A 15702-nucleotide genomic window follows, 5' to 3' on the forward strand; every position below is an offset into this window, starting at 1 on the left:
TATTTACAATAAACGGAAATATTGTAGTGAATTAATAAATTACGCTTTACAGAGAAATTATCGTAATGCAGTGAAGTTTAAAGTATAGAACAGAATTTTATTAGGTTGTTGTTTGTAGAGCGTTTAGTCATTTTAAAAGTAATCTATAATCTTACTATATCACCAGTAGCGTAAGCACAGTATCTAGAAGTACCAGACAATACTTCATATACTGATGACCATCATGATATAAAAAATCCCCTTAAGGTTTACTTCAGTAAAAAAAAAATACGTACATAAAATTAATATTTACGAAACAGCAGGTACAAAGAGCAGCCATCTGGTAGTGCCTGGGTAAATCACTAGCCAGTCACCAGTCGGTACTTTTCTTCGATTTTCAGACCTAACAACCTCAGATCACTTATTTGTAAAAAGTGGTTATCTAGAATTATCAATTAAGAAGTTTTATAGAAAATTGAATTATCTGGATAGGAAAGAGAATTAAAAATTTTATCAAAACACTAATTATATTTTATAACCGTAATCTTACAAATTATAAGGGCTTAACTATACTGGCTGCCATTTTAGTACGATCAATTTTATAAAAAATTTCTACACTTATGTCGTTTTGCGTAGTAGGAAGGAATATTTCTGCAAAATTTCATAAAAATCGATTAATATTATTGAGTATAATTAAGTCACAAAACGTACGAATAGACGAAATGCTCAAAGGTCGAATTAAAATAGCATTTTCTTTCGTTTGGTTAATTAGTACGTACCGACAAAAAATTTTCTATCGTTAGAAATTTGTACAGAATTTCCAAATTTTTGTTTCATTTATAAAGGGAAGTTTTAAATGTTTACATAACCAAATCAAATTTTAATTTGATGAGGAACTACCGCATGAAAATAACAAGAAAAGAACTAAAGTAATGAAATGTAGTAGAAATAACGAAGATGGACCACTGAATGTAAAAATAGGAAGAGAAAAGGAGGTAGAAGAATTTTGTTATTTTGGAAGTATAATTACTAAAGATGGATGAAACAGGAGCGATTAAAATACCGAATAGCCAAGGCGAAACGAGCCTTCAGTCAGAAATATAATTTGATTACATCAAAAATTAATTTAAACGTCAGGAAAAAATTGTTGAAAGTATATGTTTGCAGCTTAGCTTTATATGGAAGTGAAACTTGGACGATCGGAGTACCTGAGAAGAAAAGATTAGAAGCTTCAAATGTGGTGATATAGCAGAATGTTAAAAATCAGATGGCTGGATAAATGAAGAGGTGTTGGGGCAAATCGATGAAAAAAGAAGCATTTGGAAAAATAATATAGTTAAAAGAAGAGACAGACTTATAGGTTACATACTAAGGCATCCTGGAATAGTTCCTTTAATATTGGAAGGACAGGTAGAAGAAAAAAATTGTGCAGGCAGGCAACGTTTGGAGTATGTAAAAGAAATTGTTAAGGATGTAGGATGTAGGGAGTATTCCGAAATTAAACGACTAGCACTAGATAGGGAATCTTAAAGAGCTGCATCAAACCAGTCAAATGACTGAAGACAAAAAAAATCAAATTAGTTTCATTATATTTTTTTATGAAAGACAAGAAAAATTATGTATCGTTGACAGTTCATGAATTTTTCATTGTAATTAAGTTTTTGCCTGAGTAAATTCTAAGTAAAATCTTTACTAAAAAACCTCTTACAATTACAAAATGTGTTATTAAAATCAGTTCAGCAGTTTTTATTATGCTAGAACAAAATTCTGTATAAACAAATGTGCTGATCATTTTGAGAATCTACATTTTCTTTTAAAACTCTGTCCGCTGAAAATACATAGTAAAAATTATAAAAACGAATAATTTCTACATTTTTGTCTAATATAAATATTTTTTTAAAGTTTATTTTATATTCCATTTTAGATTTTATTTTTATTTCAAAGTAATTGCGATCATGAAAAGTAAATCTTATGTGTAATAAAATAATTCATTGAATGTGTACGTGCATATATCTTTAATTAAAAGGAAAACTTTGTAATTATTATATATATATTGTTTTATATAATAAGAAAGTAAGTAAATTTATAATTAAATAAGTTTCAGGAAGAATAATGCTAGACTGTATTGTTAATTCTACTAGTATAAATTGGTTACAAGTCTAAAAACCGGCTTTACTGGTTCGATATTAAATCACGTTAGATCCTTCCATAATCTAAAATTAATATCTCTTACTTTATTTTTATTTTAATTTTTAATTATGTGTTTTTTTCTATGAACATTTTACCGTACAAATTTTGTATCATTTCATGTTTTTTACATTAATAATTAATTTACGGTTATCCTCCGAGAGTAATACTGTGAAAAATCTAAATACGATTTCTATTTTTACTTTCCTGGAAAATATAGCTACAATAGCTAAATTAAAGGGGAAAGTATAGTGATCACTTCAAAAATAGGGTATCAAAGTTTTAACATATTTTTATATTTTAGGGTCCTAGCAATTCATTTATACAAAAAGAACACATATTTTTAAAAAAATCAAATATTTCTATATATGGGGCATTGATCATTTTAATTTTTTTTTCAAAATTCATTAGGTGCTGAAGAGGTATCACAAAAAACCAATTTCGATTTTCTTCAGAGGTACTTTATAGAAAACTTTATTAAAGCAGATTTGATACCTATAATCTGTAATACCTATAATACATATACAAAAACACAATTTTTTTTTCAAACAATTAATCCCCTTCTCTTAAAATTGAATTATTATTTTTTTTGCTACTGCGTCTCGTATTGTTCAAGATTATATCACTCCCTTCGAATCTTGGCTTACATATTGAAAGTTAAAAATAAACGAAACAAAATCAAAGCGCGTCAAGTTCACCCTTCGTAGGGAATACTGTCCTTTTTCTATCTTCAATGTTCCGATTCCGAGATCTCAGGACTGTAAATATTTGAGTTTTCATCTTGACCGACGACTTGCTTGAACGAAACATATCAAATCTAAGCGGAAACAGTTGGATCTCAAGTTTAAAAACATGTACTGGCTGACAGGACACTGATCTCGGCTTTCAGTAGAAAGTAAATTATTGATTTATAAGTCAGTTTTAAATCCTGTTTGGACTTACGGGCTTGAATTGTGAGGTACGGCGTGCAATTCCATATTGACATACTTGAACGCTACCAGACAAAAATGCTACACATACCCTGGTACATAAGAATAGCCTCACATACGATAATGATCTTAAGTTGCGAATCGTTCGGCAGGAAATCTCTCTGGTCAGCCTACGGTATCAAAATCGTTTGGATCGGCAGCCGCTGGGTCTGTGACTACTTAACGTTAGTTCAAATAGATCTTATTTACTTATTGTTCAATTATCTTGGTGAACAGATTGTCATATATAAAAAAAATTGTTTGTCTCCCTTCGGTTCATCTTCCTTCTGAGGAAGGAAGACGAGGAAGGAAGATCAAGGGGACTCATAGTTTGTTGATAATGTTCAATTTCAATTATGACTAAAGTGTCACACATTTTTAAGTTTAATGTAACTGTTGTAATTCAATCAAAATGTCAAGGGCGACAAGAAATTAAATATAACGATTCAAGAAGAACATAGCACTGCTTCATTTCATGCTAGTCCACACTAGCTCTAAATTCTACCAAAAGTTTTATTTTTTTTTATTTTATCCTTTATTAAATGGGATGTTAGAATTAGAAAAAAGCTTAGTAAACAAATTTGTTAAGCTTATGAATATGAATATTTTTAGAAAAACTTATCCGGGCTTTACTTCCTACCTCAAATAATATATATTTTGTTTTTGATTCTTAGCTCTTTTAATTATTATTATTATTATTTTTGTATTTTCCTTCATTACTTAAAAGGATGTTAAAGTAGCTTCGGCACCAATATTACAATCCGGACCCAAAATCAGAAGCAATTTTTTTCATTTCTTTCATAAAAGATATACTTTATTTTTTGAATATTTTAAACAATTCTTTTTTAAATTAGACTTTTTTATTAGGGATCAGTTCTTTATAAATAGAATTTTCCAAAATTTTCCCCACAGAAAAAGGAAGCACCTAATTAAAAAAAAATTCGGACTATTGAATTTTTATGCTTAAATCCTGTTTTGGTAATAATGATAATCAATCAAAAAATCCCCCTTGACACTTTGGCTTCCAAATTTTAAAAAAATTCAAAAAATCTTTTTTTAAGCTTTTTCGTTTTTAATGTTTATAAAACTAATTTTTGGTGAATTAGTGTTTTTTTTTACTATGCTGGCATTGTTACTGGCTGGCTATATTAAAAGAGTCTTATAATACGGCAAAATTCTGCAAGAAAATATCACTTTTTAAGGTTATTAATTTTAAAATTTCCAGGAATTTTTTACGATTTTATTTGTTACAACTTTGTTTCACTTTTTTATAACACAATTTTTTTTTATAAATTTGAGGATTTTTTTAATTTTCCAATTTTTTACGGTTTTACAATGCAGTTTTTTGATCGGCGTAGCCAGAAAAATTATCAACAGTTTACCAGATTTTTTTGTAATTTAAAAAATAAAAAGCAAAGAACTTTCAACAGAGTATTATAACGAATATATTTTAAAAAAAGGTCTTTAAGAAGTTTAATTCGAAATTTATATTTACAATTTTTCTTTTTTACAAACTTAATTATGTTAAAATATTTTTTTAGTAGTAACAGTTTTTTTTTATCAGCTTGATCATAAGATTTAAGTTCAAATAGTGTTTGATACTCGGCCTTTTCCAGTATTAAACCAATCCTACTCATAACACACTGACGTGTTAAATTTATTCTATTGTTCAAATTATACATACATTCACTTTTCGACTAAATGATTATTATTTTATTTTTTAACTGTAATGCCGAAGATATGTATCTATTATCAAGTACTAAATAGGTTAGCTAACTGAAAATTTTCAATCAGTATTGCCTTTTCAAAATTTTACGTTACTGTTTAACCGATAACATATTTATGTTATCGGTTAAATAAATTCAATTTTGTGCAATAAATTCAATTTTGAACATGGTATCCGAGTTTTATATAATTTACTTCTCAAATTAAAAACAAACAGTTCCTTTTTCTACTAAAAATACCCCGAAATGAAAGAAATTATAAATAAGTTAAAACGACAATGCCTTGAGAGAACCGCTCGATTATCCATTGGTGGATTACCTGATTTGTGTAAAATCTGTCGTATATTATTTTATTAATAAAAAATCCAAAAATAATTAGTATTTAAATAAAATTAATAAGAATTATAATTAACGGAAAATAAGAAGTATCATGATATGACCGAAACTGAAATTTCTGGTAAAAGAATTAATAGTTAAGGCCACTCACTCATTAATTAGTATTCTTAAATCGTAATAATCCATTCAACTGTTTTTAGCGCGACCAATCGTAATACCGTCTTTAATTGTAACAGTGAAGTTACATATTTTGCGTATCCTATGTTAAGGTTATTTAAACTGCGATTATGATAAAAATTTTATAATATTTTAAATAAAGATTATTTTCAAGTATATTTATTTTTCACTAAGAAGTTTATGTAATTTTTATATTACTGTAGCTTGGTTTTAAATAGTTACAGTCTAACCGGAATACAAACTTAAACGGAAAATTTTTCTGATTTAATTTTAAAAAATATGTGCTCTGCATTTAATATAACTTAATTACAAAATATTATGTAGATTTAATACATTTAGAAATTCAATTTCCGTAATCTATTCATTAACAAAAAAAAACATTATTCTGTATATATTTCTTTTAACAATTATATTTATTTAATTGTGATAATTATTTAACAGCCATTATTACAAAGTTATAGTAAATAATATTTTGGAATATAGATAGACCCATTATAAAAAAAAATTAATAAATCAAAAATATATTTTATTTACAGATAATGTTATATAAAATAAAAAATCTGATGTGGACATCACGTGACTTCCTTGTACGTCTATTAAATTACATATAAACATTTTTCTGCACTTTATCTAAACTTATTTCATTTTAAAGTGAGATACGATCCTCCAATTCTTAAATAAAAGTAGACAGTTACACAATTGCTAACATATTAGTTTTCATTAACATCAAATATTTATACAATTATTAATTCAACAAGCTTACCTGAAATATTAGGTTAGAGTAAAAGTCCCTTGATTACTGTTTAAATAAAATTTTTACCAAATAATCCAATAATAAAAACCGATTATTCTACACCGTAAGGTCAAAATTAATATTTGTAACCAGTATACAGCAGTTCATTAAACGGAGTAGTTTAATTATTATTAACTTATTTATACAAAACACCAGAAATCCAGTGAAAAAAAATTTCAACAATCACTTTAAATTGAATACAATTCGAAAATATATTTTATTTTTCTGTCAAATAATTAAATAAAATATTTAAAAAAAATAATAAATATACAATTTCTGTAATAATTTGCTAAGCAAATCCAAAAATAACACGATTCTAAATTATAATTTTCAATTTATATTAAATAATCACATGTTTTACCAATTTAATTACATATATACATATGTTATGCCTATTAAATTACATTTACACATTTTTAAAAGTACATAAAATTTTGTTTCACTAATAATTTGTTTTATTTTTTTTTATCATTGAATTATTATTTATTGTAAATTTTTTTTACAATCACGAGTTAATATTAAATCAATATAAATTTTAAAAAATAAATAAAAAAAAGTTAAAAAAAAAAGAAGAAAATGAAGTCTGATTCGAACCGATGTGCCTTCCCTTTAAGATCCAAATACTTCATTAATTAAAATTTTTATTTTAATTTCGATTGCAATCAAAAAGGGAGATGCACAACTAGATGTTACAACAGTGCTAATCCAAAATTTCAACATCTTACGGCTAATCGTTTTTTAGTTATGATACATACGCACATACATACGTAAGTACAGACGTCATGCAGAACTAGTCAAGGTGGATTGAGGGATGGTCAAAATGGATATTTCCGTTGAAATATGAAAACCGAACTGTTTCACGATCACAATACTTCCTTTACTTCGTACAAGGAAGTAAACAGTTATTTATATTGACCCTGATCATCCACACTACATAAATGTTTTTAAAGCTGCAACGCAATTACAAAAAACCGGATAGATAGGTAAAAATTTGTAATAAATACCGAGTGCAGTTTTTTAAAACAAAACTTTGTTGCGTATAGTGGTATAACATATAAACTAATAAGTAATAAATTGTTTAATCAAAGCGTAATTAAATATCCAACTTCTAAAGAAGATATTTAAAACATTAAAACATCATTGCAAATCACTTAATTTTTTTAGTACATTTACTGTTAAATTCTTGATGTCTTACACATTAAGCAAAAGAATTAAAACACAATTACGTTAAAATAACCAGGATTGAGGAATGATATTATTAGAAAGGAGCTTTAAAAATATAACATTTCAAAAATTAGAGTAATAATATTCGTATATTATTATTTATAATTTGCCACCCAAGTTTGTATCTTAAATACACTCTTGACTCAAAAGAAGTTTTGTTTAAAACCTTTATATGTTTATTGCCCATTTAATAAAATTATTATACGCCAAACATAAAATAATTATTTTTCGATCTCAATCTCTTTTTTTCCCCAGATTTCTCGAAAACTATTAAAAATACAATTCTGAAGCATATTTTTTTAAACAATTTTCAGGTCAGATTTTTATACAAATCCGCCAATTTTACCCCTTAATTTGGATCCCAAAATTATATTCTGGCTTTATTTTATCGAAGGTTCAAAATTCAAGGCTAAATCTTTCGCTAGCCAACACTCGCTAACAAAGATTTTCCGAACTTTTGTTTAAATGATATCTTTTATAATATCTTTTATATTTTCACCAGTAGAATATGTCCTGAAATTTTGTTACCTTCTTCGTGAATCATTCTATGTATTAAATAATTAACTTTTTCAAAACAATCTTAGTATTTTTACTTTTCAAAAATTTTTAATTCAATTTAATTTTAAATCAGTTTTAGTAAAATTTAATTAAAATACTTGTCTAATTATTTGGAAAACAGTTTTTTTTTAAATTAATTATCTACGGAAGACTTATCACCCCATTACTAAACGTAATTAGGTTGTTATTATACATTCATTTTGAATAAAAATAATTTCTGATTTAATTTCATTAGGTAAAAAAAAAAAAAATAGATTTACAAAACGACTCACATTGTAAATATATTGATTTCAAGATTTTATAAGAAGAAAAGTAGAATTCTCTTATTTGTATTTAATAATTAGTATTTTTTAAAAATTTTATTAATAATAATTCTTCAAAATTCTAATAATTTGTAATTCTTTAGAATTTTAGGTTCTTAGGCATTATTAAACATATTAAGTAAAATAAATTAATTTAAAAAAAAAATGAGTATTTAAATTTTATCTTATTTATTTTTTATTTTTTTGTAATTTTATTCATTTAGAGTTTTCTTTTTAACACAAAATAAGGTCAATAACATAAAAACGTGACTATCAGTTCACTATTGATCATTTTTAGGTGAAATTATTGACAGTTCTTTTAGTAGTGACCGATTTTCTTTTATATTGACAAACGTGCAATTATAATTGTGCACGGATCAAAAAATAATCCTAACCAAGTTTTTAAAATGTTGAAGAATTTTTTTTTATCATTAAAAATATCTCTTTTTGTTAAAGTCACGCTTGCCGAACTGTAAAGATACACGTCACTCAACAATTTATAACATTGAACTAAAATTGCTGGATATAATAAATTAAAATATGTTTATCTCCTTTCATAATCTATTACAGTCGATTAATATAAATAAATTAATTAATGAATGTAACAAATTAAGGATTACAAATTAATTCTTAGCTTGTGATCTGTATCTTTAAAAAAATAAATAAATAAAATAATAATAATACATTTTGTAGTGCGGAATTAATTTTTGCCGAATTAATAATTGCGTTTTTTTAATTTTTATTTGGAGTTCCTAAAGAAGATCTTTAATTTATTTTTAAAACTGAAAAATAATTAGACCTTTTTATTCATGATATATTGGAAAACAATTTTTTTTTTTAATTAAGTAGCTATTCTGAAATCACATTTAGTATTACATCCGTTTTATAACAGAAATGGGAGTACTATGAAGAAACGGAGAAACTTCAGGACATGTTCTACTGGAAAAAAGTTTATATAAACACAGGTTTCGAAATGCTCTTTTTTCAAGTTACAGCTAGCAAAAGATTTCGGCCGGATTTCAGCTCTTCTAATAAAAAGAAGTTCTACTGTAATTTTTGGGACCCAAATTAAGGAGTAAAGTTGGTGGTTTCTTATGTAATTTGAACTGGGAAATAGGATAAAAGAGGACTCAGAACTATAACTCCAATAGTTTTTTAGATATCCGACGTAAAACACAAAATTCGGTCTAGAAAAACAACTTATATTTTTAGATTTATAATACTATAGTTTTCTTAAATAGTTTAATAAATGCGAAATATTTATTAATAAAACTTGTAGAGAATTTAATTCTGGCGAAATTAATTTAAATACAGCCAATAAAAAATAAATAAAAACTTAAAAGTACATAAAAAGCAAAACAGACAAAGAATAGACAAAAAATCGTATTCTTTCTGTGCCTAATAAACATTATTCTTCTTAATATAGTAAAACAAAAAAATAAAATACGTGAAATAATAAAAAATTATAATAAAATAACCTCAGTTACATTAATTTTTTGAAATCCCCGCCTTTAAAATGTTTTGTTTCAATAAAATACCGATTTTTAAAAGTTTTTATTTGCTTTGTATTGTCTGTATTTAAATTAATTTTCTCAGAATTAAATCCTCTACAGTTTTATTAAAATATTCAGCCTTTATTAGTCATTTAACAAAACTATTTTACTAAAAACCTAAAATAAACTTATTTTCAGACACCAAATTTTGTATTTTACGTCGGATATCTTAAAAACCGCTTGAGTTACAGTTCTGGGACGTGTTTTACACTATTTTCCAAATAAACTTACATAAGAAACCACCAACATTGCTTCTTACACAAACAAAACGTTTCCAATCCTATGTTTATATGAACTTTTTTCATTATTTTCACCAATGGAACATAACTAGAAAGTTTTTCCGTTTCTTCGTGGGACCACTGCATAAAAAGCACGCAACATTAATTGTCTACATATGAGTTAACCGGAATCATAAAGAACGATGAAACATTTAACTTTAAAAAGTTGTTTGATAAGTTAATTACAATTATTTTTTTTTTTTAATTTTATAGACTAAAATAATAAAAAATTGTTTGTTATAGCTTACCCAAATTGTTCCATTAGAATCGGTTCCAGCATTCCATAAAAGAAGTTTTACTTGTCTGCTCTTTGAATAAACTTGAAGGGCTACTTCTCCTATTCTTTGGCCCAATACATCTTCTCCATTTACTTCAAGAACACAATCTCCAACTTGCAATCCAGCTATCTCTGCTGCTGAGCCGCTTTCAACCTGGAAGAATACAATTAGCTTTTATCTACTTAGGTAAATAAGTTAAATAAGGTGATTTTTTTTTTAATATTTCATTGGGCTTAGCTAGCTAGAAATTAATTGGTTTTTAATATAATAAAAATCTTTTAAATTAAGTTTCATCAACGTAATTATTTTCTAAAGAAAAATTTTTAAAATATTTTCTAAAAAAAGTAAATTAAAATAAGATGATAAAGAATAATAAGAACTAACGAATTAATAATTAAAACCAAAGAACGAAAAGAAAACAATTTTTTAGTGTTATGAATTATATAAGCATATTTCTTATTTAAACAAGAATATAGACTATAAAATAGTTTGAATGAGATGAAGAGAAAAATAAAAAACCGATTCACGGGATCTTTTAACAAACAAAAACCAGATTTAGATACATTTTCTGGCCGCGATCAATTCCGTCTGCCACTACCTTTTTCAAACCGGTCAATTGTATTCTGTTTCTGCTAACAATAAAAAACGGTTTTATATCCCCATCCAACCTGCTTCTTGTTGTATTTATACCTTTTTCGGAATTTATTTCTCATATAGTTGTTAGAAAGATTTGTCAAATTGGGTTGATGTTTTGAAAATTTTCCAGGTGACACACACATAAATTACAAAACAAAGAAGATGTAAGGAAATATAAACGGATAGAATAAAAGGAAATGTATCTTCGGGAACAAATGAATAAAATCACCAGAAAAACCTCTTCTTGAATACAGCATGTAGAAGCTGTCTGCATGAAATTTTTACCAATAAAATAAAGTAATATTGATAATTGATAAAATTATTATAAGTAGAAAAAAATAAAATACATAGAAATAAAAAATAGTACTATATTAAAAAAATAATAAGAATAAAATTTGTACAGAAATTGATAAAACTATTTTAATACCTACATAAAGAACATCAAAAAAATTAAAATTAAAAAATGTACCACCGAGAATTTATAAAACTGTTAGAAGTGGCTAGACAAAAGATATTCTGTAGTTTTTTCAAAGGATATCTACAGCTGATGATCACTAATAAGTGTGAAATAAATATGTTTTTGTTTTCCACTCTGATATTAAAATCACAAATGATTAGAGGAAGATACATTAGTATGTATATTATTATTTAGTATATAATTACCTACTATAATCATTATGATCAAGTTTTCGGAATAGAAGGGTACAATTTCCTACGATGAACGGAATTGACCGGATAAAATTAACTATGAAAGACGCAATTGACCGAGTTCTTTTTCAGGCGTACGCAACTGACCGACGTCCCATTTAAGGATTTAGGTAAGTTTTGAATTAATGGGAAACCCTGTTTAACGCAGAATGATATATTCGAAAATACATCAATGCCGAACCACTGAAGGGGGTATCAACCTTCTTCAAATATGTTATCCTACTACTTTTTCTGTTTAGTCTCTGGAACCACCGTAAGGTATTACTTCAAATGATGAATGAAGATGATATGTATGAATGTAAATGAAGTATAGTCTTGTACAGTCTCAGGTTGACCATTCCTGAGATGTGTGGTTAATTGAAACCCAACCACCAAAGAACATCGGTATCTACGAAATAGTATTCAAATCCATATAAAATTAACGCCTTTAGTAGGATTTGAACCTTAGAAATATCAACCAAATCAGCTGCGATGACGAGTTCGTCACTAAACAAACCGGGTGGGTTTCAAATATGTTATCCTATCTTCTCCCATTAATAGATGGATCTTTTGTCTCCAGAGGAGAGGAAACCTTTTATAAGCACCATGTGATCTCGACCCCATGGTAGTATGGAGATCTCTCTTGCAGGCTTTTACAACATTGGATGTAGCCCACCTTACGTTATCAAATGACACAAGACACATCTTATGTGTCTTGTGTCATTTTACGCCCTCAATACCCCCCCCCCCCATGCAATCCCCTCATAGATCTAGCGGTGATTATTTGTTTATCAAATAATTAGAATGACTTTTATCAAGGTTTTGTTTGTTTGTAAGAATAATAAAAGTATGAAAGATGTTAGAGTATGATAATTTCTGTGATTTCTATTGTTCTATTACTAGATTTCTAAGAAAAGGGAATTTATACAGCTTTAGTAAAATTAAATAATTAACTATTTTTCAGTTAATTAATTCAGATTAAGTGTTAAGAATACCTTCTTCTTTAAATAAATATACATTTTTAAACTTTATTTTTTCATGATTCTATTAGTGACAATTTACAGACAAATTTAAAGTTAGAAAAACCTGCTGATTCTGAATCTCTTGAACAATGTGATTAGCAAACTTTTAAGAATAAAATATCAGAAGAGAAGAGAAATTTACTCAACGAAGAGAGATTTACTTATGCTAAATCAAAATTAACTATCACTTTCTTTCTTATTACCATATGTACTACACTCACAATTTTGTCCTTAATGACGGTTGCAAAAATAGCTTGCTCATCGTAAATAGATTTAAGTTTCACATTGATGGTGATGTGTTCAAACTATATTAATCAATCCGTACAGAATTATAATACAAGCTGCTTTGTTTTGACTGTGAAACTACATCCAGTGAAATAAAATGATTATATAAAAAAATACTTGATTATGAACAATTACCGATATTAGAAAATTAAACTCTTATCCGATACGGTGACAGACTTATGAGAGCTGTTCTTTCAATTTTTTTCATACATAGGTTAATTTTATTTTATACGAAAACATTTTTCTCGATCATTTTGTAGTCATTTTATAATCGATTTTCATTGCGACAACAACTACTCAGTACGTAAAAATTTCGTGTACAGTAGAAATACTGAATGAGTAAAAAAAAAGATTGCGTTCATTTAATGATGCAGAAATGTTATTTGTTATTTCTTACGCAAAGGAGCCTGGAGATCGTACTGCAAGAATAAAATTTGATATAACAGAGTCTTCCATTCGTGAGAGGTGAATGAAAGAAAACGAATTTCTCGTAGCCTATAAAAAAAGGCATTTCTGCCGAAAACGTGAAATATCCAGAAGTGGAAGAAAAGCTTGCAGCTAATATATGGAACTTCGTCAGTTTGGATGTGTGATTTCTACAGAAATGTGTCGTATGAAAGCTCTGGAAATTGCTGGTGAGTTAAATATCGGCAGGGATGAATTTAAATAATCCACCGGGTTGGTCTAGTAGTGAACGCGTCTTCCCAAATCAGCTGATTGGAAAGTCAAGAATTCCAGCATTCAAGTCTTAGTAAAGGAAGTTATTTTTACACGGATTTGAATATTAGATCGTGGTGTTGGTGTTCTTTGATGGTTGGGTTTCAATTAACCACACATCTCAGGAACGGTCGAACTGAGACTGTACAAGACTAAACTTCATTTACACTCGTAATATCATCCTCATTCATCCTCTGAAGTATTATCTGAAAGGTAATTACCGGAGGCTAAACAGGAAAAAGAAAAGGGATTATTTTAAATACATTAGAACTAAATTACTACTAAATCTACTAAATTAGAAATCGGTTCACCGATTTCTTTGCCGACATAGTTTTTGCTTAGAAGAATGACAATAGCACAGCGGCTACCAGAAGCGTACGAAGATAAACTGATGAAATTTCAAAGATGTCGTAAATTTACGAAAAGGAACAATTATTGCCTTGGTCAAATCTGGATTGCGGGACCAACAGTGACTTTCCAAATGTCATCGACAACAACAATTGAAAGTGTAGGTTTAAAAAGTGTTCGAATACAAACTGCCAGTTATAAAAAACAACGTTAATGCTTACTTTCAGACGAGAAAAAATTGCACCCACAAATAAATTTAACAAAAAATAGAAATACCTATTTACCAAAAGGTATAATATTTTCACCCGATATTGTCGTACGAGCACAAGGAAATCGATGGATGAATATTAAATTAGTACAGGACTGGACTAAATACATCTGGGAGCGTTGATCAAGCACTTTAATACGAAACCTCACAAACTTGTAATGGACAGATTAGGAGATAACACGACCGAGATCTAAAGCGAAGACCGATTGCTGGAAAATAATCAGCTTATTACTTACTCTTCTTAAAATGTCATCTACTCTTCAACCTCTAGATATATGCGTAAATCAACCGTTTAATACCAAACTCAATGAAGACAAAACAAACTGAACAGCTAACGTGACACGCGTTAACTAAATCATGTAGTAAAATTAAGAAATCGTCTTTGATACAAATTTATGAATGAATTATTGCGGCTTGGTTAGAAATACCGGATGACTTTTGTTTGCGATTGCGAAGATAATTGAAATTCTAAGAATGACGCAAACTTGACCAACAATTACAGTAATTAAGGTAGATATCTACTAAATTTCTATACTTTTAATTAAAAATGTATAGTACAGACTGATTTATTGACAATATGCAAATAAAAAAAAATACTGTTGCACGTTTAATCTTCTATGGAGATTTTGTTAATAAATTAAAAAAAAAACAATATTGTTTTCCAGTTTCCCAAACCTGGATGTGCGAGGTATATGCATATATATCGTATTACGAATTATTTTTAGTGGCGGTGTCCTTCTATAAGCAAATTAAGTAATTTTTTTTGTAAATAGATATTAATCGGTATAAGTCTTTAATTTAATTTTTTTGAATTCAATGAAGTAAATATTAAAAAAAAATTTTATTGCTTAGAAAGAAGAAAAAAGGAAGTTATAACAATAATAAACTAAAACCCTACGGTAAAGTAGTAAAAAAAATACCACACTTCGCTTTAAGATTAAAATAATAATAGTAATAATCGTTTTTTCTTTAACTGTTGTTAAAAATTAATGGTCTTAGATTATTTATAACAAAATGTAATTAAAATAATTGTAATAGATTGGTTTTAAAATTTATAGCACATGTTTATTATCTCATTGTTACAAGAAAATTTTACAACAATAAAAAACACTAAATACGATAATAACCTTGAAAGTTTTAATATTTTTTTTTAACACGAATTTTTATAGCCTTGGATTAAACTATCAATGCGCAATTACAACTTAAATTTTTTTTCTACTGAAAGAAAACTTGCCTCCAAATGAGAATAACTTTACAGTAAATTATAGCCAGTTGCCATGGGAACAATATTTTTTTTAGAAAATAGGTTACATTATTAATAACGACTGTGTGATATTTTTAACATTAGGATAACTAGTTGTACATTATTTCAGTAAAAATAA

The 15702-nt window shown here is 27.2% G+C and overlaps 1 protein-coding gene across 1 annotated transcript in view; it reads right to left on the reverse strand.

The window, feature by feature from the left end:
• Positions 1-15702, reverse strand: part of LOC142325279 (uncharacterized) — an 87326-nt gene that overhangs the window by 58786 nt on the left and 12838 nt on the right. The window contains exon 2 of the mRNA XM_075366824.1: positions 10328-10510. Coding sequence (XP_075222939.1) covers positions 10328-10510 — 183 coding nt within the window. The remainder of the gene's footprint in view (positions 1-10327; positions 10511-15702) is intronic.

The sequence above is a fragment of the Lycorma delicatula genome, chromosome 5 (assembly GCF_047948215.1).
Source record: "Lycorma delicatula isolate Av1 chromosome 5, ASM4794821v1, whole genome shotgun sequence".
NCBI classification, from domain to species: Eukaryota; Metazoa; Arthropoda; class Insecta; order Hemiptera; family Fulgoridae; genus Lycorma; species Lycorma delicatula.